The following is a 17,961-nucleotide window of genomic DNA, read 5'->3' on the forward strand; positions in this document are numbered from 1 at the left end:
TTCAATTCCTTAGCACGATATAAGCAGAAAAAAAGCCAGAAGTGGCACTGTGGCTCAAGTGGTAGGGCATTAGCCTTGAGCTGAAGAGCTGAGGGACAGTGCCTAGGCCCAGAGTTCAGCCCCCACCACCACCAATAACAAAAAAAAAAAGTCTCACAGACTTTCCTACCTACCCAGGCTGGCTTTGATCCTCTATCCTCAGATCTCAGCCTCCTGAGTAGCTAGGATTACAGACCAGCTGTGTCAGTGCCCAGCTTACTTTTCCACTTTTTAAATTGTCAGCAATGAAATCATTCCTTTATTCAAGACCTGTGTAAAAGCTAGTGACAGTGGTTCAAGCCTAAAATCCTCAATACTCAAGAGGCTGAGATCAAAGTATCATGATTTGAAGCCAGGCCCAGGCAGAAAAGTCCTTAAGACTCTATCTCCAATTAACAAGAAAAATGATAGACTAGGATGGAGGATGATCTATCTAGATATGGTACCTGTCACCCCATTGATCACCAGGGTAGACTCAGATCTAACTGGTTAGGCAGGTGTCCTCTTCCTCCCTCCTGCTCCATGTGCATCCCTCCTATAGCTATGTACTTTGTCAATGAGGGCAACCGTTCCCATAGCAGTCAGTCCTGGGGCTTGAGCTCAGGGCCTGGGTGCTGTCCCTGAGGTCTTTTTGCTCAAGGCTAGCACTCTACCACTTTAAGCCACAGCACCACTTCCATTTTTCTGGTGGTTCATTGGAGATAACAGTCTCAAAGACATTCCTGCTGAGTCTGGCTTTGAACTATGATCCTCAGATCTCAGCCCATTGAATAGCTAGGATTACTGTCATGAGCCACCAGCTCCTGGCAAATGGTGGTTCTTTGGTCAAGTGTATATGAGAAGCTGTGTTCCCCTGTTAGAATCTCCAAAAAAGCTTTCAAAATACCAGACTGGAGATATAGCTCAAGTGGTAAAGCAACAGGCATGAATGGAAAAGTGGACTGAGAGCTCAAGACCCTGAGTTCACTCCTAGTACTAGCAAAGGGGCTGCAAAGGTGGCTTAGTGGTAGAGTGCTTGCCTTGCATGCATGAGGCCCGGGGTTCAATTCTTCAGTACCACATAAGCAGAAAAAGCCAGAAGTGGTGCTGTGGATCAAATGGTAGAGTACTAGCTTTGAGCAAAAGAAGCTCAGGAACATTGCCCAGGCCCTGAGTTCAAGCCCCAGGACTGGTTAAAAAAAAAAGTGGCATGAAGTTTGGGTACAAAATAGGGAGGGGGGCTGGGAAGGTGGCTCAGTGGTAGAGCGCTTGCCTTGCATGCATGAGGCTCTGGGTTCGATTCCTCAGCACCACATAAGAAAAAAGCCGGAAGTGGCGCTGTGGCTCAAGTGGTACAGCGCTAGCCTTGAGCTGAAGGGCTGAGGGACAGTGCTCAGGCCCAGAGTTCAGGCCCCACGACCGGAACCCAAAAATAAATAAATAAATAAACAAAATGGGGAGGTAGAAATAAGATGGTGATCTCTAGTTCAAGATCAGCCTGGGTTGCATTTCTAAACTCTATATAATAGAAAAGAAAGAGCCCTTATGAAGTATCTTTGTGTGACAGTTCTTATATCAAATATACTATGTCAGGTGCTGAGGATCTAGAAATAAACAAAGTAATAAATGAATGCCCTAATTGAGATGAAAGTGGGGGCAGTGATTGAAGATAGAGAATAAACTAAACAAGATACAGTTACAACCTTTGTGGTAATTGTAGATGCTGTAAGTGAAGCAGAGAATCCTGGAAATGTTTGTAACTTTAAATAGAGCTATCAGGGTTAGCCTTTTTGAGCTCTTGGAATACAGATCCAAAGAAAACTAGGAACTAAGCCATTGGGATTTCTAGGGAAAGAGTGTTCTGGGTAGAACAATAGCAAAGGAAAAAGGCCCTGGTGAGTGTACATGATTAGAATTTTCAAGACCAAGCTTCAAAAACCAAGAGATACAAAAACCAGAACGAGTTACAGCAAGAGAAGTAAGAAGAGCAGTCTCTCCTCCGATGTTTTATAGACCTTGGAGAAAAGTCTTGTTTCTGTAAGGAATGAGAGAGAAAGTTATTTGAGGGCTCTAAATAGAGAAATATTATGGCATGATTTTCATATTAACAGAATCTCTCTGGCTGCTGTGTATAAAATACATTAAACATGGGAAAAGGCAGAAACAGGACAGCCCAATATGATGTTACTGGAATAGTTCAACCATAGAGGATGGTGTTCATGCCAGTATTGCAATAGTAAGATCAGGAGCGGGATGAGGGAAGAGTTTAGGAGAAACAGTTTTTGTATAAAAAATAAGAGCTCAATTTTGGGTAACATGAAGGTTGGTTTGTTTTTGTCAGTCATGGGGCTTGAACTCTGGGCCTGAGTGCTATCCCTCAGCTCTTCAGCTCAAGGCTAGTGCTCTACCACTTGAACCACAAAGCTACTTCCAGTTTTCTGCAGGTTTATTGGAAATAAAGGTTTCATGGCCTTTCCTGCCAGGCTGGCTTTGAAGTACAAGCTTCAGACCTCAGCCTCCTGAGTAGTTAGGATTACAGGCATGAGCCACCAGCACCCAGCCCATTTCGGGGTGTTGAGTGGTTAATTAGAGATAAGAGTCTCACAGGGACTTTTTCTGCCTGGGCTGGCTTCAAACCATAATCCTCAGCTCTCAGCCTCCTAAGTAGCCAGAATTACAGATGTGAGCCCCCAACCCCCAGCCATGAAGAATTTTTGTTTATATGTTTGTTTTGTTTTGTTCTTGTCTAGTTGTTTGTTGTTGTTGTTCTGTTTTTGTTTTTGCTATATTGGGGTTTCAACTTAGGGTTTCATGCTTGCAAAGCAGGCATTCTACCACCTTAGCCAGGCCTCCAGCCTCAGGTCTCAAACTCTTAGTCCTTTTGCTCTATCCTTCCACATTCTATGACCTATTACGCCTGGCTAGTTCAAACTTATTACATCAAAGAAATAGGTGAGATGTATAGTTGGGAGTTGGGTTCATCAGTTTAGAGTTCAGAATGTAAAGATCAGGGACACATATGCAAATTGTGGAGGCATGTCACTAGTATTTAAACTCATAGGCCTGCATAGGATCTAGTGGCTCACAGCTGTAAGCCTAGCTACTCAGGAGGTCTAAAGGTAGGAAACTGGGATCCTGAGCTAGTGAGGAAAAACATAGGATGACCTAGAGTGTTTCCTCTTCCCTCCTCCTCTTTCCATTTCATGGGAAAGAATAGCTAAAGATTAGAGCACTTTCTCACATGGGAAATTTCCCCTAAACCATATGCAAAGGACTGATACTCCCATGAAAAGCCATCTTCAGTTTAAAAAAAAAAAACGAGGCCATATATGTCAGAACATCAGTCATATGTCAGTGTTGTGGAAGAAGATTACAAGTGGCAACCATCAAAGTCTCGGAGAAAAAGCCCAAGTGACAGAGCTCTACCACCTCCAGAGTAAGGTTGAGAGATGCAAAGAAGGTCTTGGGTGTTGCTGGAGCAGCAAAGAGGATCAAAAGAGTAGTTCCAGACCTTCTTTCTGGTTCCCGAATGGTTGGGAGAATTAACCACAAGTCTATCAAGTGAGTTATTGCTTCAGAGAAAATATAAATAGTATTAACCCTAATTTTGCTTCTTAAAGCTGTTCTTCCAAAATAGGACCATTAGAAGAGCTTTATGTTTTCCTTGTCGGTTTTATTGCATCTAGCAAATTACAGCATTTTCTCTCCCTGGCAAGTCACCTAGGGGATATTTAAAATCTAATACTGCTACTGATGCCTGTTTCCCCACACCCATCCAATTAAATAAAAGTCTCTAGGGATAGTGTCCAGGGAGTGTAGTGTTGTTGCTGTTGTTTTAACTTTCAAGTCATTCTTATGTACATTGTTGGCCAACTGCACGTTCTAGAAGCCTTATACTGATATATTAAAATGTGGCTTAAAAAATTGTTTTTCGGTTTTTTGTTTGTTTGCAACAATTAGTACTATGGCTTTTGCGCATGTCCACACCTTTCACAGCTAGAGTGGCTGAGCCCACCGATGACATTTATCTGCCCTTAAACTCCCACGGTCCCAGCAGTGGTTCCCCCCTCCCCACACCGCCCTCCCACCCCATGGTGGCTCACACCTGTCATCCCAACTACTCAGGAGGCTGAGCTCTGAAGATCGTGGTTCCAAGGCAGCCCAGGCAGCAAAATCTGTGAAACTCTTATCTCCAATAAGTTATTTAAAAAAAAAAAAAAGCCAGAAGTGGAGTTTCCGCTGTAAGGTTCCAGGTGACCGCAGAGCTCCGGGAGCAGGGCGGCCCCTGGTTCTTCAGGGCTTCCCTGTCCTGAACCAGTTTCCCGCGGTGCCTCGGGCAACCGAGCCACACGGACTACATTTCCCACAATGCACCTCCGGGGCGGGCTGGGTCTGGGCTAGGAGCGGCTGGCTGGAGCCGGGCCTCGGCCGCGAGAGGCTTCGCGCGAAGGCTGTCTTCCTGCGCCGGCGACCGGGTGTGGGGGTGGTAGAAAAAGAACCAGTGCTTCGCCGTGGCCATGTCCGTGTCCTCCCGAGGTCGTGGCCCGCCTGCCAGCCTTTGCCCTCAGGCCAGGCCCTGCCGGAAACCCATTCCCCTTCGCGGGTGCGGCAGAAGACAGTGACCGGCACCCTCTGTACGTCCTGGAATCCGCGCCCCCCCCCCCAAGAAACAGGTGAGTCCGACTGCCAACCCACGTGGCCAGGCCGGCGGGGGGGGGCAGAAGCTGGAGAGCTGTCATCCTCAGAGGGAGGGGCTTGTAGACTGCTGGCGGCGGGGGTGGGGGGGGGTCCCCGGGGGGTCCCCTGCCACCCACGGTACTGTCTGGAGATAGAAGGACTTGGAGGATCTTCTTGGACGTCACTCAGCCGACTGGCCCCAAGCTGCTTGGGCAATACAAAAGATGACACCTAGAACCGAATACTTCAGCGAAGAGGGCGAGGTCGGGTAGGAGGCGTTTGCTGGATCGGACCTTCCCTTCACTTTAACGCAGACCAGCCTTGGTCTCTCTGAATCCCCGCGGGCGTAGTAGGGCGAAGCCAGGCCAGCACCTGGAATGATCTTGGGACTTTGTTCTAAAGGGTGTATTATTCGATGATCCTCTTACTGGACCCTAGTAAGGACTCTCAGCCTTTGTCAGGAGGGGAGTGGCTACCAGAAGTGACAAGGGTCAGGCTTAGCTCTCAGCGTAAGGAAGCCATCTGGCTGAAACTGCCACCAGCCAGCCTCACCCAGACCCTGTCTGTCATGGATCACACATGTGGGTCCCCAAAGTACCATCCAAGCAGGGCGAGGGCTCAGAGTAGTTAGGAGCAAATAAGGAGGAGCTCTTGCAAACTCTTCTGCTTTCCAAGGCCTTCTTAGGAAGGGCGGCACACTTGAAGGGATGATTGTACTAACTTGTTTGGTGACATTGGTGACAGGTTCTGCAGGGCACTTCTACGAAAAATAGCAAGCCCTGGAGGCATCTAGAGGGGCTGCCTGAAAAGAGTCCTCTGTGAGGCTTATGGGCTAGTTTTCAGAAACCTCCTTTCGACTAGCTTTTCAGGAGCTTCAGCTTGTACAGGTCATGTGTCCAGTGTAAGTTGGGTGGAATTTTGCTGGGATTTCCTCAGCCTTTCTGCCTGAGTTTCCAGGAGAAATCCAGAAAGCTGTTCACCTCATCAGACTTTCTGGCAGGAATCTCAGACTGACCTTGGAGAGGCTGAGGTGTTAGGTAACCTCACATGGCAGGGAAACTGTTTTCAAAGAAGCAATCTGCTAGCCCTGTACATCTGCTGCTTTTTCCTGTTGCAGGTATTGTGCTGGGAACACACAAACACACTGGGCTCAGATAGCTGAAGCCCACAAGTGATCCTAAGGGAGGGGGGTCTTCAAGATAGGGCAAAGCTGCTATAACAAACCAAAGATCCAAACCTTGTTTAGATCTTTGAATTAGAATGTGAGGCTTGAAGCCTGGGGCATTTTGTAGACCAAGGAGTTAAGCCTGATAGAGACTTCCAGAACCAGCAGAAAGCTAGTGATCCAGTTTGGATCTGTGAGCCTGAAGCCCATGGATGACTTTCTTGCCTGATGTAGGTGGCAGCAGCTAGTTACTGAGCCTCTCTAAGGTAGAAGTATGTTTGCCCCAGGCTATTCACCAAGGGCTTGGCCCAAGCTAAGCAAATTCTCATAGGAGTGACTTTCATAACAAAGACCACAGGGTTTACGTGTTACTGTAGTCTATAGGCAAAGTAAGAATAATGTTAGGCCTGGTGATGTGGCATTTAGGAGGCTAAGGCTGGAGGATTATAACTTAGAGGTCTATCTGGGCTATATAGTAAAAAAAAAAAAAAATCCCCAAAAAGAATCAAAAGGGGAAAAAAAAAAACTAGTAACAGCAACTAGTAACTGCCTACTCTGTAACCACAGTACTTGTCTTATTTAATCTTACAACTCAGTGAATAGCTGTTTTCAAGGTATTGGTTCCTTCCTTTTTTTTTGCCAGTCATAGAGCTTTAACTGAGAACCTGGGGTCTGTCCCTGAGCTTTTTTTGCTCAAGGCTAACAATCTACTTACTTGAGCCACAGCGCCACTTCTGGCTTTTTTCTGTTTATGTGGCATTGTGGAATCAAACCCAGGGCTTCATGCATGCTAGGCAAACACTCAACCACTGAGCCACATTCCCAACCCCTTTCTTACCATTTTGTAGGTGAGAAAACTTGGACCACTAAAAGTAGGTCCCTTTAAATGCAGAGGTATTGTTCCTGATTACTACCAAGACAAATCTTTTCCTCAGGCATGGCTGTCTTGCTTCATTGAAGGTAGGTATGCTGGAACTAGACAACCCATTATAGATCTTTCACTTTCCCTTCTAAGATACTTATCTGGCTCTCTGGCAAATGTTGACTAAACTCCTACATAGGATCTAAAATTTGTAGCCGGCCACAGGTGACCTTTAGTCAAAAGAAATAAAACCAGGTAAGTAGAGATATTACTGTCTGATAAGGTAGCTGGGAAGGTGGCTCAGTGGTAGAGTGTTTGCCTTGCATGCATGAGGCCCTGGGTTCCAATTCCTCAGCACCACATAAGCAGAAAAAGCCAGAAGTGGTGCTGTGTGATCAAGTTAGTAGAGTGCTAGCCTTGAGTTGAAGACCTGAGGGACAGGGCCCAGGCCCAGAGTTCAGGCCCCATGACCGACAAAAAAAAGAAAAAGAAAAAGAAATAAGCCAAGTTCTAATGGCTCACACTGTAATGCTAGCAACTCAGGAGGCTGAGATCTGAGGATTGTGCTTCAAAGCCTGCTTGTGTAGGAAAGTCTGTGAGACTCTTTTTTTAAATAATTTTTTTTTTTTTTTTTGTCGGTCGTGGGGCTTGAACTCTGGGCCTGGGCGCTGTCCCTCAGCTCTTCAGCTCAAGGCAAGTGCTACAGCGCCACTTCCTTTTTAAATAATTTTTATTGAAATTAAGTGATTATATAAATTTCACAAATTTCATAAGATTGTGGGATAGTGCTACTTAGTTAAACTCACAAACACATTTTAACCTTCACAAGGCAAATCGTCATTATCATGGTCTATAATGTTTGTGAATTTTATGAGTTTTGACAATACAACTATTTCTTCCACATCAGGTGATATGTATATTTCTTTCCTTTCGCTTAGTGTTAACTGTTCCCTCTTTCCCTCCCATTCCCATTCCCTCCCTCCCATCACTGCCTTTGAGTTGCTTAGTTCATTTTCATCAACGTCCAATGCAGCTGATGGGCCCCTCTATTGTATATTTTCCTCTGATTCCCTCTCATTCTGTGTCCTCCTCCTAGCTTCCTCAGATGTGCACATATATATATATATATATATATATATATATATATATATATATATATATACACCATATATGTGATCAAGAACATGGAGTCATTTAGAAATGATAGGACAAATTGAGTGGAGGTCCTTTGTTTCTTGAGTCCTGTTTACTTTGTCATATCTCCTTGCATTTTGGATTATTTAACATCCACATATCAGGGAGACCATGAGAGACTTTTGTTTGTTTGTTTGTTTGTTTTTTGTTTTTGGGTCCGGTCATGGGGCCTGAACTCTGGGCCTGGGTGCTATCCCTCAGCTCTTCAGCTCAAGGCTAGCACTCTACCACTTGAGCCATAGTGCCACTTCCGACTCTTTTCTTTTTGCTTATGTGGTGCTGAGGAATCGAACCCAGGGCTTCATGCATGTAAGGCAAGCACTCTACCACTGAGTCACCTTCCCAGCCCCCTGAGAGACTCTTATCTCCAACTAATCACCAGAAAACCAGAAGTAGCACTTTAGCTCAAAGTGTGAGTGCTAGTCTTGAGCAAAAGAACTCAGGGACAGTGCCCAGGGTCTAAGTTCAAGCCCCAGACCAACAGAAAAAAAAAAAAAAAGATATAAGATATAAAGGATGGAGAGTATTCTGAGTAAGCCCTGAGTACCCAGGAAGAATTGACTTTTTTTCTTATGATGCTAGGATTTGAACTCAGATTCTTTTGTTTGTTTTGTTGTTGTTTTTTTTTTGTCAGTCGTGGGGCTTGAACTCTGGGCCTGGGTGATCTCCCTCAGCTTTTCAGCTCAAGGTGAATACTCTACCACTTGAGCCCAGCACCACCTCCAGTTTTCTGGTGGTTAATAGGAGATAAGAGTCTCATGGACTTTCCTTCCCAGGCTGGCCTTGAACCTTGAACCTCAGAGCTCAGCCTCCTGAGTAGCTAGGATTACAGGCATGGCTCCCAGCTTGGTTTTTTTTTATTATGTAGTCCATTCTACCCTAGAACTTGTGATTCTCCTACTTCAGTCTCCTAACTGCTGGAATCACGGGCATATATCATTACCCCTAGCTAAAGCTAAGCAGTATTAATTATACCAGTGACTTTGCCAATTGTATCTTCTTCTCTGATGCCATTTTTCCTCCAGGGAGAACCCTAAGGATGGCTGCGGACTTGCCTAGGAAGAGAAGCAGTGAATGCCCTGAGGGCACATTGGCTCCTGCTGATGGCCACTGTGTGGAGAGAGCTGAGAGCCCTACACCAGGACTGGCCCAGGGGACGGAGCCAGGTATGGGCAGAGTACACAGCTCTAACTAGCTCACAGCTGGAATAGGCAGCCCCCTGGAGCAATAGGTATTCATATTCATTCATGTATCAGTTCAGTCACTCACTAGGTATTTGTCAGATATTGGGAATACTACAGGGAGCCAGGGTCAATGTGCTTCTGGCCTGCTTTCTGGTTTTTTTTTTCTTTCTTTTTTTTGTTGTTGGTGGTGGTGATCGTGGGGCTTGAACTCTGGGCCTAGACACTGTCCCTGAGCTCTTCAGCTCAAGGCAAGCGCTCTACCATTTGAGCCACAGTGCTACTTCTGGTTTTCTGGTGGTTAATTGGAGATAAGAGTCTCATTGACATTCCTGCCCCAGCTGGCTTTGAACTATGATCCACTGGTGCTCGGCTTTCTTTTTTTTTTTTTTTTTATGCCAGTCCTGGGGGCTGAACTCAAGGTCTGGGTGCTGTCCCTTAGCTTTTCTACTCAAGATTAGGGCTCTATTACTTAAGCCACAGCTCCACTTCCAGCTTTTTGATGTTTAATTGGAGATAAGAGTCTAAAGAACTTTCCTGCCTAGGCTGGGTCTGAACCATGATCTTCAGATTTCAGCCTTCTGAGTAGCTAGGATTACAGGCATGAGCTACCACCAACCAGCCTGATTATTTATCTATTTATCTATCTATTTATCTGTCTATCTATTTATGTCTGTTGTGGGTCTTGAACTCTTGACTTGGGCGCTGTCCCTCAGCTCTACAGTTCAAGGCAAGCACTCTACCACTTGAGCCATAGAGCCACTTCTGGTTTTCTGGTTGTTTATTGGAGATAAGAGTCTCACGGACTTTCTTGCCTGGGCTGGTTTTGAACCTCGATCCTCAGATCTCAGCCTTCTGAGTAGCTAGGATTACAGGCGTGAGACACCAGCACCCGGCAATCTTTTTTTCTTTACCTCTGTTTTGCCCAGCTCTTTCTTCCATAAGATTGTGAGCTCTTTGAGCACAAGAAAGTCAAAACTCCTGTCTTTGGGGGACATCACTGTGATTGGAGAGGATAATAACTAGGCAATGGCTTCAGGGAACCCAAGAGAGCTATGATAGGGTGCCTTAGGTTGGAGGTCAAGAGGAAGTAGCTAAAAAAGCTGTCACCTTCATGGGGAGGAAGGAGTTCCTTCCAGGCAGATGGCAAATGCAGGTCTCCTGAGGCAGGTGAGGACCTAGTGTAGGTTTCTATAAAAGACAGGATTGGAAGGGTGGCTCAGTGGTAGAATGCTTGTCTTGCATGCAGGAGGCTCTGGCTTTGATTCCTCAGCACCACATAAGCAGAAAAAGCAGGAAGTGGCGCTGTGGCTCAAGTGATAGAGTGCTAGCCTTGAGCTGAAGAGCTGAGGGACACGCCCAGGCCCAGAGATGGGCTGTTTGATGGGGCTGGGAGAGAGAGGCAGATTGTTGCCCTCCCAATATGGTGGAAGGGAGGAGATGGTAAGGAAAAAGGACAGGCAGTCATACTAGAGCATGGTGAACATGTCTGCCAGTAGCTATGCCTTTAATTACCAGTGCTTTTTGGCCTGCAGGTGCTGGGCAGGAGGGTGCCATGTTCGTCCATGCCCGTTCTTACGAAGACCTGACTGAGACAGAGGATGGGGCCGCTTCTGGAGACAGCCCCCAGGAGGGTGCTGCGGGTCCTCCCCCACTGCCTACAGACATGCGCCAAATCAGCCAGGACTTCAGTGAACTAAGCACCCAGCTGACTGGTGTAGCTCGGGACCTGCAGGAGGAGATGCTGCCTGGAAGTTCCGAGGACTGGCTGGAGCCCCCAGGGGCAGCTGGGCGACAAGCTGTGGAGCCCTCCAAGGAGGGCCCCGCCGAGGGAGATGAGGAGGAAGCCACAGAGGCATGGCGCATGCACCAGAAGCACGTCTTTGTGCTGAGCGAGGCAGGAAAGCCTGTCTACTCCCGCTACGGGTCAGAGGAGGCGCTTTCCAGCACCATGGGTGTCATGGTGGCCCTGGTATCCTTCCTGGAGGCAGACAAGAATGCTATCCGTTCCATCCATGCAGGTGAGCGAGCTGAAGAGGTTGGTGGGAGCGCATTTATAACAGGGTTTTTGCATCTCCACAGACTAGAGGGCTGTATCAGATCAGCTGTGCTGTGTCACGGAGGGTAAGTCCCTCCACCTCTCTGAGCCTCAAGGTCTTCATTCATCTGGACACAGGCTAACACTGCTGGCCTTTGTGGGGCTGTGGTGAGGAATAAAGAGAGCTCTTACATGAGTTTTGCCATTTGGAAAAGGTGAATTGGGGAAGTGACAACAAACCGTTAGCTTCTACTCACTAGGTAAGTTAGCACTTACCACAAGAATGTGTGTGTTTTTCTACTATTTCCTGTGTGGGCAGCAGGAAATGCTTCTCTTTTTCTTCCTACATTAACCGTGTTGTGCTAAAATAAACCTGTGCTAAAACTTTTTTTTTTAATGTGTTTTTCTAGCCGGATGTAGTGGCTTATGCCTATAATCCCAGCTATTACTCAGGAGGGCTAAGATTTGGAAGATTACAGTTCTAGGCTAGCCCTGACAAAAAGTTCAAGAGACCTCCCCACTTCCCCCCCATCTCAACCAGTAGAAAGCTAGATGCAGCTGGGAACCCAGTGGTTCATACCTATAATCCTAGCTACTCAAGTGGATCAAGGTTCAAAGCCTGCCCAAGTAGACAACTCTGAGAGGCTCTTTCTTATCTCCAATTAACCAGGGGGAAAAAAAATCCAAAAGTGGAGGTGTGACTCAAGTAGTAGAGTGCCAGTTTTGAGCCGAAGAGCCAAGTGAGAGCTTAAGAACCTGAGTTCAGCTGGGGGTGGTGGCTCACACCTGTAATCCTAGCTACTCAGGAGGTTGAGATCTGAGGATCACCGTTCAAAGCCAGCCCAGGCAGGAAAGTCTGTGAGACTCTTACCTCCAATAAATCACCAGAAAACTGGAAGTGGTGCAGTGGCTCAAGTGGTAGAGTGCTATCCTTGAGCTGAAGAGCTGAGGGACAGTACCCAGGCCCAGAGTTCAAGCCCCACAACAGAAAAAAACAAAAACCTGTTCAAGCCACAGTACTGGCAGGATGGATTTTTTTTTTTTTTAAAGAAAAAGCTGTGCGCAGTGGAACACACCCTTCATCCTAGCTACTTCTGGAAACATAAATAGGAGGATGGGATTCAGGCTGCCCCAGTAAAAGCAAGATCCTATTTGAAAAGTCAAAGCAAAAAGGACTGGGGGACATGGCTTAAGTGGTAAAGGGCTTGCCTAGCAAGTATGAGGCCCTGAATGTTCTATATACCAGTACCACCAAAGGGGGAAAACAGATTTTTTTTTAATGAGGCACTTCTTGTTTCTGTAGAAGTCAATCTGTAGAACAAGTGGCAGGAACGTGTGTGTGTAATGCGTTATTGTTATTTGCCAGTCGTGGGGCCTGAACTCTGGGCCTGGGCACTGTCCCTCAGCTCCTCAGCTCCAGGCGAGCGCTCTACCACTTGAGCCCATAGCGCCACTTCTGGCCTTTTTCTGCTTCTGTGGTGCTGAGGAATCGAACCCAGGGCCTCCTGCATGCAAGGCAAGCGCTCTACCACTGAGCCACCTGCCCAGCCCTTCGTTATTGTTTTTAATCCTCATCGCCCTGAACACCCTTGCTACTGAGGGCAGAGCCCAGAGCAAGGAAAGGCTTGTGTGATGTGCCAGGCTGGGAAAGGTCGATCTGGGAGGGCTCCTGGGAGAGGGACCGAGGCTGACACCCTCCCGCTAACCCTCAGATGGCTACAAGGTAGTATTTGTGCGCCGAAGCCCCTTGGTGCTGGTGACAGTGGCACGCACGCGGCAGTCTGCCCAGGAGCTGGCGCAGGAGCTGCTCTACATCTACTACCAGATCCTGAGCCTTCTTACTGGGGCGCAGCTGAACCACATTTTCCAGCAGAAGCAGAACTACGATCTGCGGCGCCTGCTCTCCGGCTCGGAGCGCATCACCGACAACCTGTTGCAGCTCATGGCCCGAGACCCCAGCTTCCTGATGGGGGCCGCGCGCTGTCTCCCCCTAGCGGCGGCAGTGCGCGACGCGGTGAGTGCCAGCCTGCAGCAGGCGCGCGCGCGCAGCCTGGTTTTCTCCATCCTGCTGGCCCGCAACCAGCTGGTGGCGCTCGTGCGCCGCAAGGACCAATTCCTCCATCCCATCGACCTGCACCTGCTCTTCAACCTCATTAGTTCCTCCTCGTCTTTCCGGGAGGGCGAGGCCTGGACGCCAGTGTGCCTGCCCAAATTCAACTCGGCCGGCTTCTTCCACGCGCACATCTCATACCTGGAGCCCGACACGGACCTCTGCCTGCTGCTCGTCTCCACTGACCGCGAGGACTTCTTTGCTGTCTCTGACTGTCGCCGCCGCTTCCTGGAGCGCCTTCGGAAGCGAGGAGCCCACCTGGCACTGCGGGAGGCGCTGCGCACGCCCTACTACAGCGTGGCCCAAGTGGGCATCCCTGACCTCCGCCACTTCCTCTATAAGTCAAAGAGCTCGGGACTCTTCACCAGGTGAGGGAGGTACTGCTTCGAGGAGAGAGGATGTGGGAAGGTGGGTAGGGATGGGGAGGTTGGTTGGTCTTGAACCCTGGGAGACAGCCTTGAAGCTGATCTCCTCCCCACCAAAACCAAACAAACCAACCAGGAATGGACCAACATGCTGGGGCTTATTTACTTTGACCCCAGGGACCCAGACATCTCATCACCCACTTCATTACTTGTAAGGCCAGGAAATGACTAATATAACCTAGGGAAGAAAGCTGGAGCAGAGGTCTCTCAGCTCCCTTACCTTGGAGCAACTCTTGACTTGCAAGATCATTGCAGTCCATTCCACAACGCATAGCCCACGCCTACCACTCCCTTAAGGGAAGGGCTGGACAGAGAGGGCAAGCTCTAGCCTTGCTTGATTTCCTTTTAGGCCTAGGGGTTTTCCCAAATCACCTTTCCTCAAAACCTGTCACTTTGGGGCTGGGAAGGTGGTTAATGGTAGAGTGCTTGCCTAGCATGCATGAAGCCCTGAGTTTGATTCCTCAGTATCACACAAACAGAAAAAGCCAGAAGTGGTGCTGTGGCTCAAGTGGTAGAGTCCTAGCCTTGAGTAAAAGAAGCTTGGGGACAGTGCCTAGGCCCTGAATTCAGGGCCTAGGACTGGCAAAAACAAATCAAAAAACAAAAACAAAAAACCCTGTCACTTTGTGTTTTGGACACCTCAATTCAGATTGGTCTCTCCAAAGAAGTGTCACCAAACACCATGAAATTAAGGTGTTGTTGGGGGGCAGGGCTTCAGTCTGTCCTGGGAAGTCTTTCTGTGGTAAGAAGACAGTCCCCGTCCCCCCCATCCTAGAGGAGAATCTGAAAAAATGGGACTTGTGGTGGAATCTCCCTGGGTAGGAGCAGGTATTTCTAGATCTCCTGAGAAGGCAAGGGAAATCATTCCTTTGCAAACCCACCCCCATATCTGCAGTCCTGAGATTGAGGCGCCGTATACCAGCGAAGAGGAGCAGGAACGGTTGCTGGGCCTCTACCAGTACTTGCACAGCCGAGCCCACAATGCCTCCCGCCCACTCAAGACCATCTACTACACAGGCCCCAACGAGAATCTCCTTGCCTGGGTAAGGTGGCCTTGAAAGCACTGGGCTTCGATAAAAAGGTCATGGGTATGGAGCTACCAGGGGCATCTATCCTAGATGACCACCCTTTGCCCCCCCCTTCAGGTGACAGGTGCCTTTGAGCTCTACATCTGCTACAGCCCCCTGGGAACCAAGGCATCAGCTGTCAATGCCATTCATAAACTGATGCGCTGGATCCGTAAAGAGGAAGACCGTCTCTTCATCCTCACACCCCTCACCTATTGATGGGAGTGGTGTGCAGACTCAGCCCTCCCAGGCCCATTCTGCATCATGGGAAGCCATGGGAGCCTCCAGGTGGGGCTGGCTTCTCCTACCCAGCCAGCAGGCAGGGACTGTGGGTTGGTGTATTCATTAAAATGCTTTGGTAAAGATACTCTGTCACTGGTTCTTTCACTTATCATTCATATAGAGACACCAGATCCTTCTCCTTCTTCCTGAACATAGTTTCTTACAGGAATGCACTCTTTTTTTTCTTCTTCTTCTTCTTCCAGTCCTGGGATTTGAACTCAGTACCTGGGCACTGTCTCAGAGCTTATTTTTGCTCAAGGCTAACACTATCACTTAAGCCACAGTGCCACCTTTGACTTTTTCTGTTTAGGTGGTACTGAGGAATCGAACCCAGGGCTTTGCGCATGCTAGGCAAGTACTCTACCACTAAGCCACATTCCCGGCCCTGCATCAGGCCACACACATTCAGACTTGGATTCTGGCCTGGGCTGTTTTGGTTCAGCTGAAGTCCTGCCATGTGGAAAGGATTCTCAGGTATCCTACTACTGTATTACCCTTACCTTCCTTCCTCCATTTTCAGTCTGCTCTGGTCCCTGCCTCTCCTTTTCACTTCTGGGTGGGGGCCCCCAATTGTATGCCTTGAGGGACCATCCAACCATCAGTGTTCTAGCTGTGTCTCTGCTTAGTGGACTGCTGTAGTTCAGTATAGGTTGAACGGAAAAAACCAGGATGATCAAAGTGGAGTAGATGGGAGCCCTTAGCAAGAAACTCAGTGTCTAGCACAGATAAATTCAGAGTCGGTTTCCCTGCCGCCATATACCTCTGGAGTTACAATCCCTCTTTAGGCTTGTATGCCTCAGTTCCCCTAATAGTGAACAAACACACTGGTCAAGATGGCCACCAGGAATAAGCTACAGGGTCTGAGAGGAGAACCATAAGGCCTCTAACGGTAGATCTATCTTCACAAGGGCTGGTGCCCACTAGGTGCCCTGGGCTTTCCTCTGACACCTTGTTCCCTAGCTTTCCTGGCCATACCTGCAATGAGGCACCTTGGAGACCCCATAAGCCTCAGCAGTGAAGGCTCAATTCCATTCACTCTACCTTGAGACCTTTGGGAAAAGCCCAGGGCATAGTACAGAAAAGGCCTCTACCTTGTTGCTGGAGGCTTTCCTGGTCCTGCTACAACTTAACCATCAAGGGAGTAGAAGGTTTAGAGAGAAAATTGGCCATGAAGTGTCTTCAGATTGTTAGAATCACTCTCATGCAGTCTCTTAAGAGCTGGGCCACGATTTTCTGCAGCTAAAACCAACTCATGTTGGAGAATGAGTCTCTGTCTGGGTAGCATGGGTCAAGAGTGCACTGGGACAATTGTACTTACTAGCCCAGCAAATAGCAGCCATAACCTCTGTCATTGGTCTCAAACTAGATCCCATTAGAGTTAACCTGGCAGCAGATTATCAGCCTGGATTCCAAAGCCCCTGGGAGCAACTACAGGCTTACTGGGTACTGCTCAATCTGCACACATGCCTGGGACTTTCTATTTTATGGTTCCTGTCCCTCTCCTTGCTCTTGGGGGTGTTCCAGATAATTATCAGCTCTAAGCACTTCTGGTGGTTATTACCCCTATTACCCTTTTCTGTACTTGAGCATCTAAATAAGAATAAGTGGAACCAGGTGTCTGTGACTCATTCCTGTAATCCTAACTGCTCAGGAAGCTGAGATCTGAGGATCATGGTTCGAAGCCAGCATGGGCAGGAAAGTCCATGAGACCCTTATCTCCAATTAACCACCAGAAAACCGGAAGTGGTGCTGTGGCTCAAGTGGTAGAGCACGCACCTGAGTTGAAGAGCTCAGGGACAGCGCCCAGGCCCAGAGTTCAAGCCCCATAACTGACAAAAAAAGAATAAGTGGGACTTGGGAGTGTGGCTTAGTGGTAGAGTGCTTGCCTAGCATGCACAAGGTCCTGGTTTGATTATTCAGTACCACATAATCAGAAACAGCCAGAAGTGATGCTATGGCTCAAGCTCCAAGACTGGCCAAAAAAAAGTGTTGGGGCCAGGAAGGTGGCTCAGTGGTAGAGTGTTTGCCTTGCATGCTTGAGGCCTAGGGTTCGATTCCTCAGCATCACATAAGCAGAAAAAGCTGGGAGTGGCACTGTGGTTCAAGTGGTAGAGTGCTAGCCTTGAGCTGAAGAGCTAAGGGACAGCACCCAGGCCCAGAGTTCAGGCCCCATGACTGACAGAAAGAAAAAAAAGTGTTGCCAGGTGCTAGTGGCTCACACCTATAATCCTAGCTACTCAGGAGGCTGAGATCTGAGGATTGTGGTTTGAAGCAGTATGGGCAGGAAAGTACGTGAGACTCTTATCTCCAATGAACCACCAGAAAATCGGAAGTGGCGCAGTGTCCCAAAGTGGTAGAGTGCTAGCCTTAATCAGAAAAGCTCAGGGACAGTACCCAGGCTCTGAATTCCAGACCCACGACTCACACACATGTGTCACTGGATACTAGTGGCTCACTAATTCGAACTACTAAAAAGCTGAGATCTGCCCCCGAGGCAGGCTGGAAGTGGAGCTCTAGTTCAAGTGATATATGTATATAGAGAGAGGCTTTGAGCACAAAAGCTCAGGGACAGCACCCAGGCTCTGAGTTCAAGTCCCAGGACTGAAACACACACACACACACACACACACACATACACACAGAGTCACAGAATAAGTGATAAGTGTCATACTTATCACAGCATTTAGTATATGGATCTCAGAAAATAGGCACTTTGGAATTTGTGGCAAATAGAGAAGGTATTCCTAGCTGAAGACCCCGTATGTATAAAGATAAGGACCTAGTGTGAAGGACCTGGTAGTAAAGAACCTGATATGTTCCACAATGAAGCTAGAAGAATCTATAGATTCTTCCAGATAAAAATGTGGCAGAGGATTGGGAAGGTGGCTCAGTGTTAGAGTGTTTGCCTTGCATCCATGAGGCCCTGGGTTTGATTTCTCAGT

At 48.0% G+C, this 17,961-nt stretch overlaps 1 protein-coding gene across 2 annotated transcripts; it reads left to right on the forward strand.

Moving 5' to 3' along the window:
* The first annotated feature begins 4,390 nt into the window (after positions 1 to 4,390).
* Positions 4,391 to 15,110, forward strand: Mon1a (MON1 secretory trafficking family member A). 2 transcript variants are annotated; one of them, XM_013028264.1, is made up of 6 exons: positions 4,391 to 4,691; positions 8,942 to 9,082; positions 10,633 to 11,118; positions 12,848 to 13,613; positions 14,566 to 14,713; positions 14,816 to 15,110. In XM_013028264.1, exons 2-6 carry the CDS (start codon positions 8,956 to 8,958, stop codon positions 14,954 to 14,956), a joined length of 1,668 nt encoding a protein of 555 aa, XP_012883718.1. In that variant the 5' UTR covers positions 4,391 to 4,691; positions 8,942 to 8,955; the 3' UTR covers positions 14,957 to 15,110. The 2 variants fall into 2 exon arrangements, with proteins under 2 accessions (XP_012883718.1, XP_012883717.1); XM_013028263.1 differs by lacking the exon at positions 4,391 to 4,691 and adding an exon at positions 4,838 to 4,958.
* Positions 15,111 to 17,961: the final 2,851 nt, after the last annotated feature.

Source organism: Dipodomys ordii, unplaced genomic scaffold, assembly GCF_000151885.1.
Source record: "Dipodomys ordii isolate 6190 unplaced genomic scaffold, Dord_2.0 Scaffold107, whole genome shotgun sequence".
In the NCBI taxonomy this organism is placed as follows: domain Eukaryota; kingdom Metazoa; phylum Chordata; class Mammalia; order Rodentia; family Heteromyidae; genus Dipodomys; species Dipodomys ordii.

Excerpts from the sequence above, each read along its gene's own strand:
- Mon1a (XM_013028264.1), top strand. The coding sequence starts at position 8,956 with ATGGCTGCGGACTTGCCTAGGAAGAGAAGCAGTGAATGCCCTGAGGGC. Across the intron at positions 9,083-10,632 it reads GGCCCAGGGGACGGAGCCAG|GTGCTGGGCAGGAGGGTGCC; the intron begins GTATGGGCAGAG and ends TTTGGCCTGCAG. Across the intron at positions 13,614-14,565 it reads AGCTCGGGACTCTTCACCAG|TCCTGAGATTGAGGCGCCGT; the intron begins GTGAGGGAGGTA and ends CCATATCTGCAG.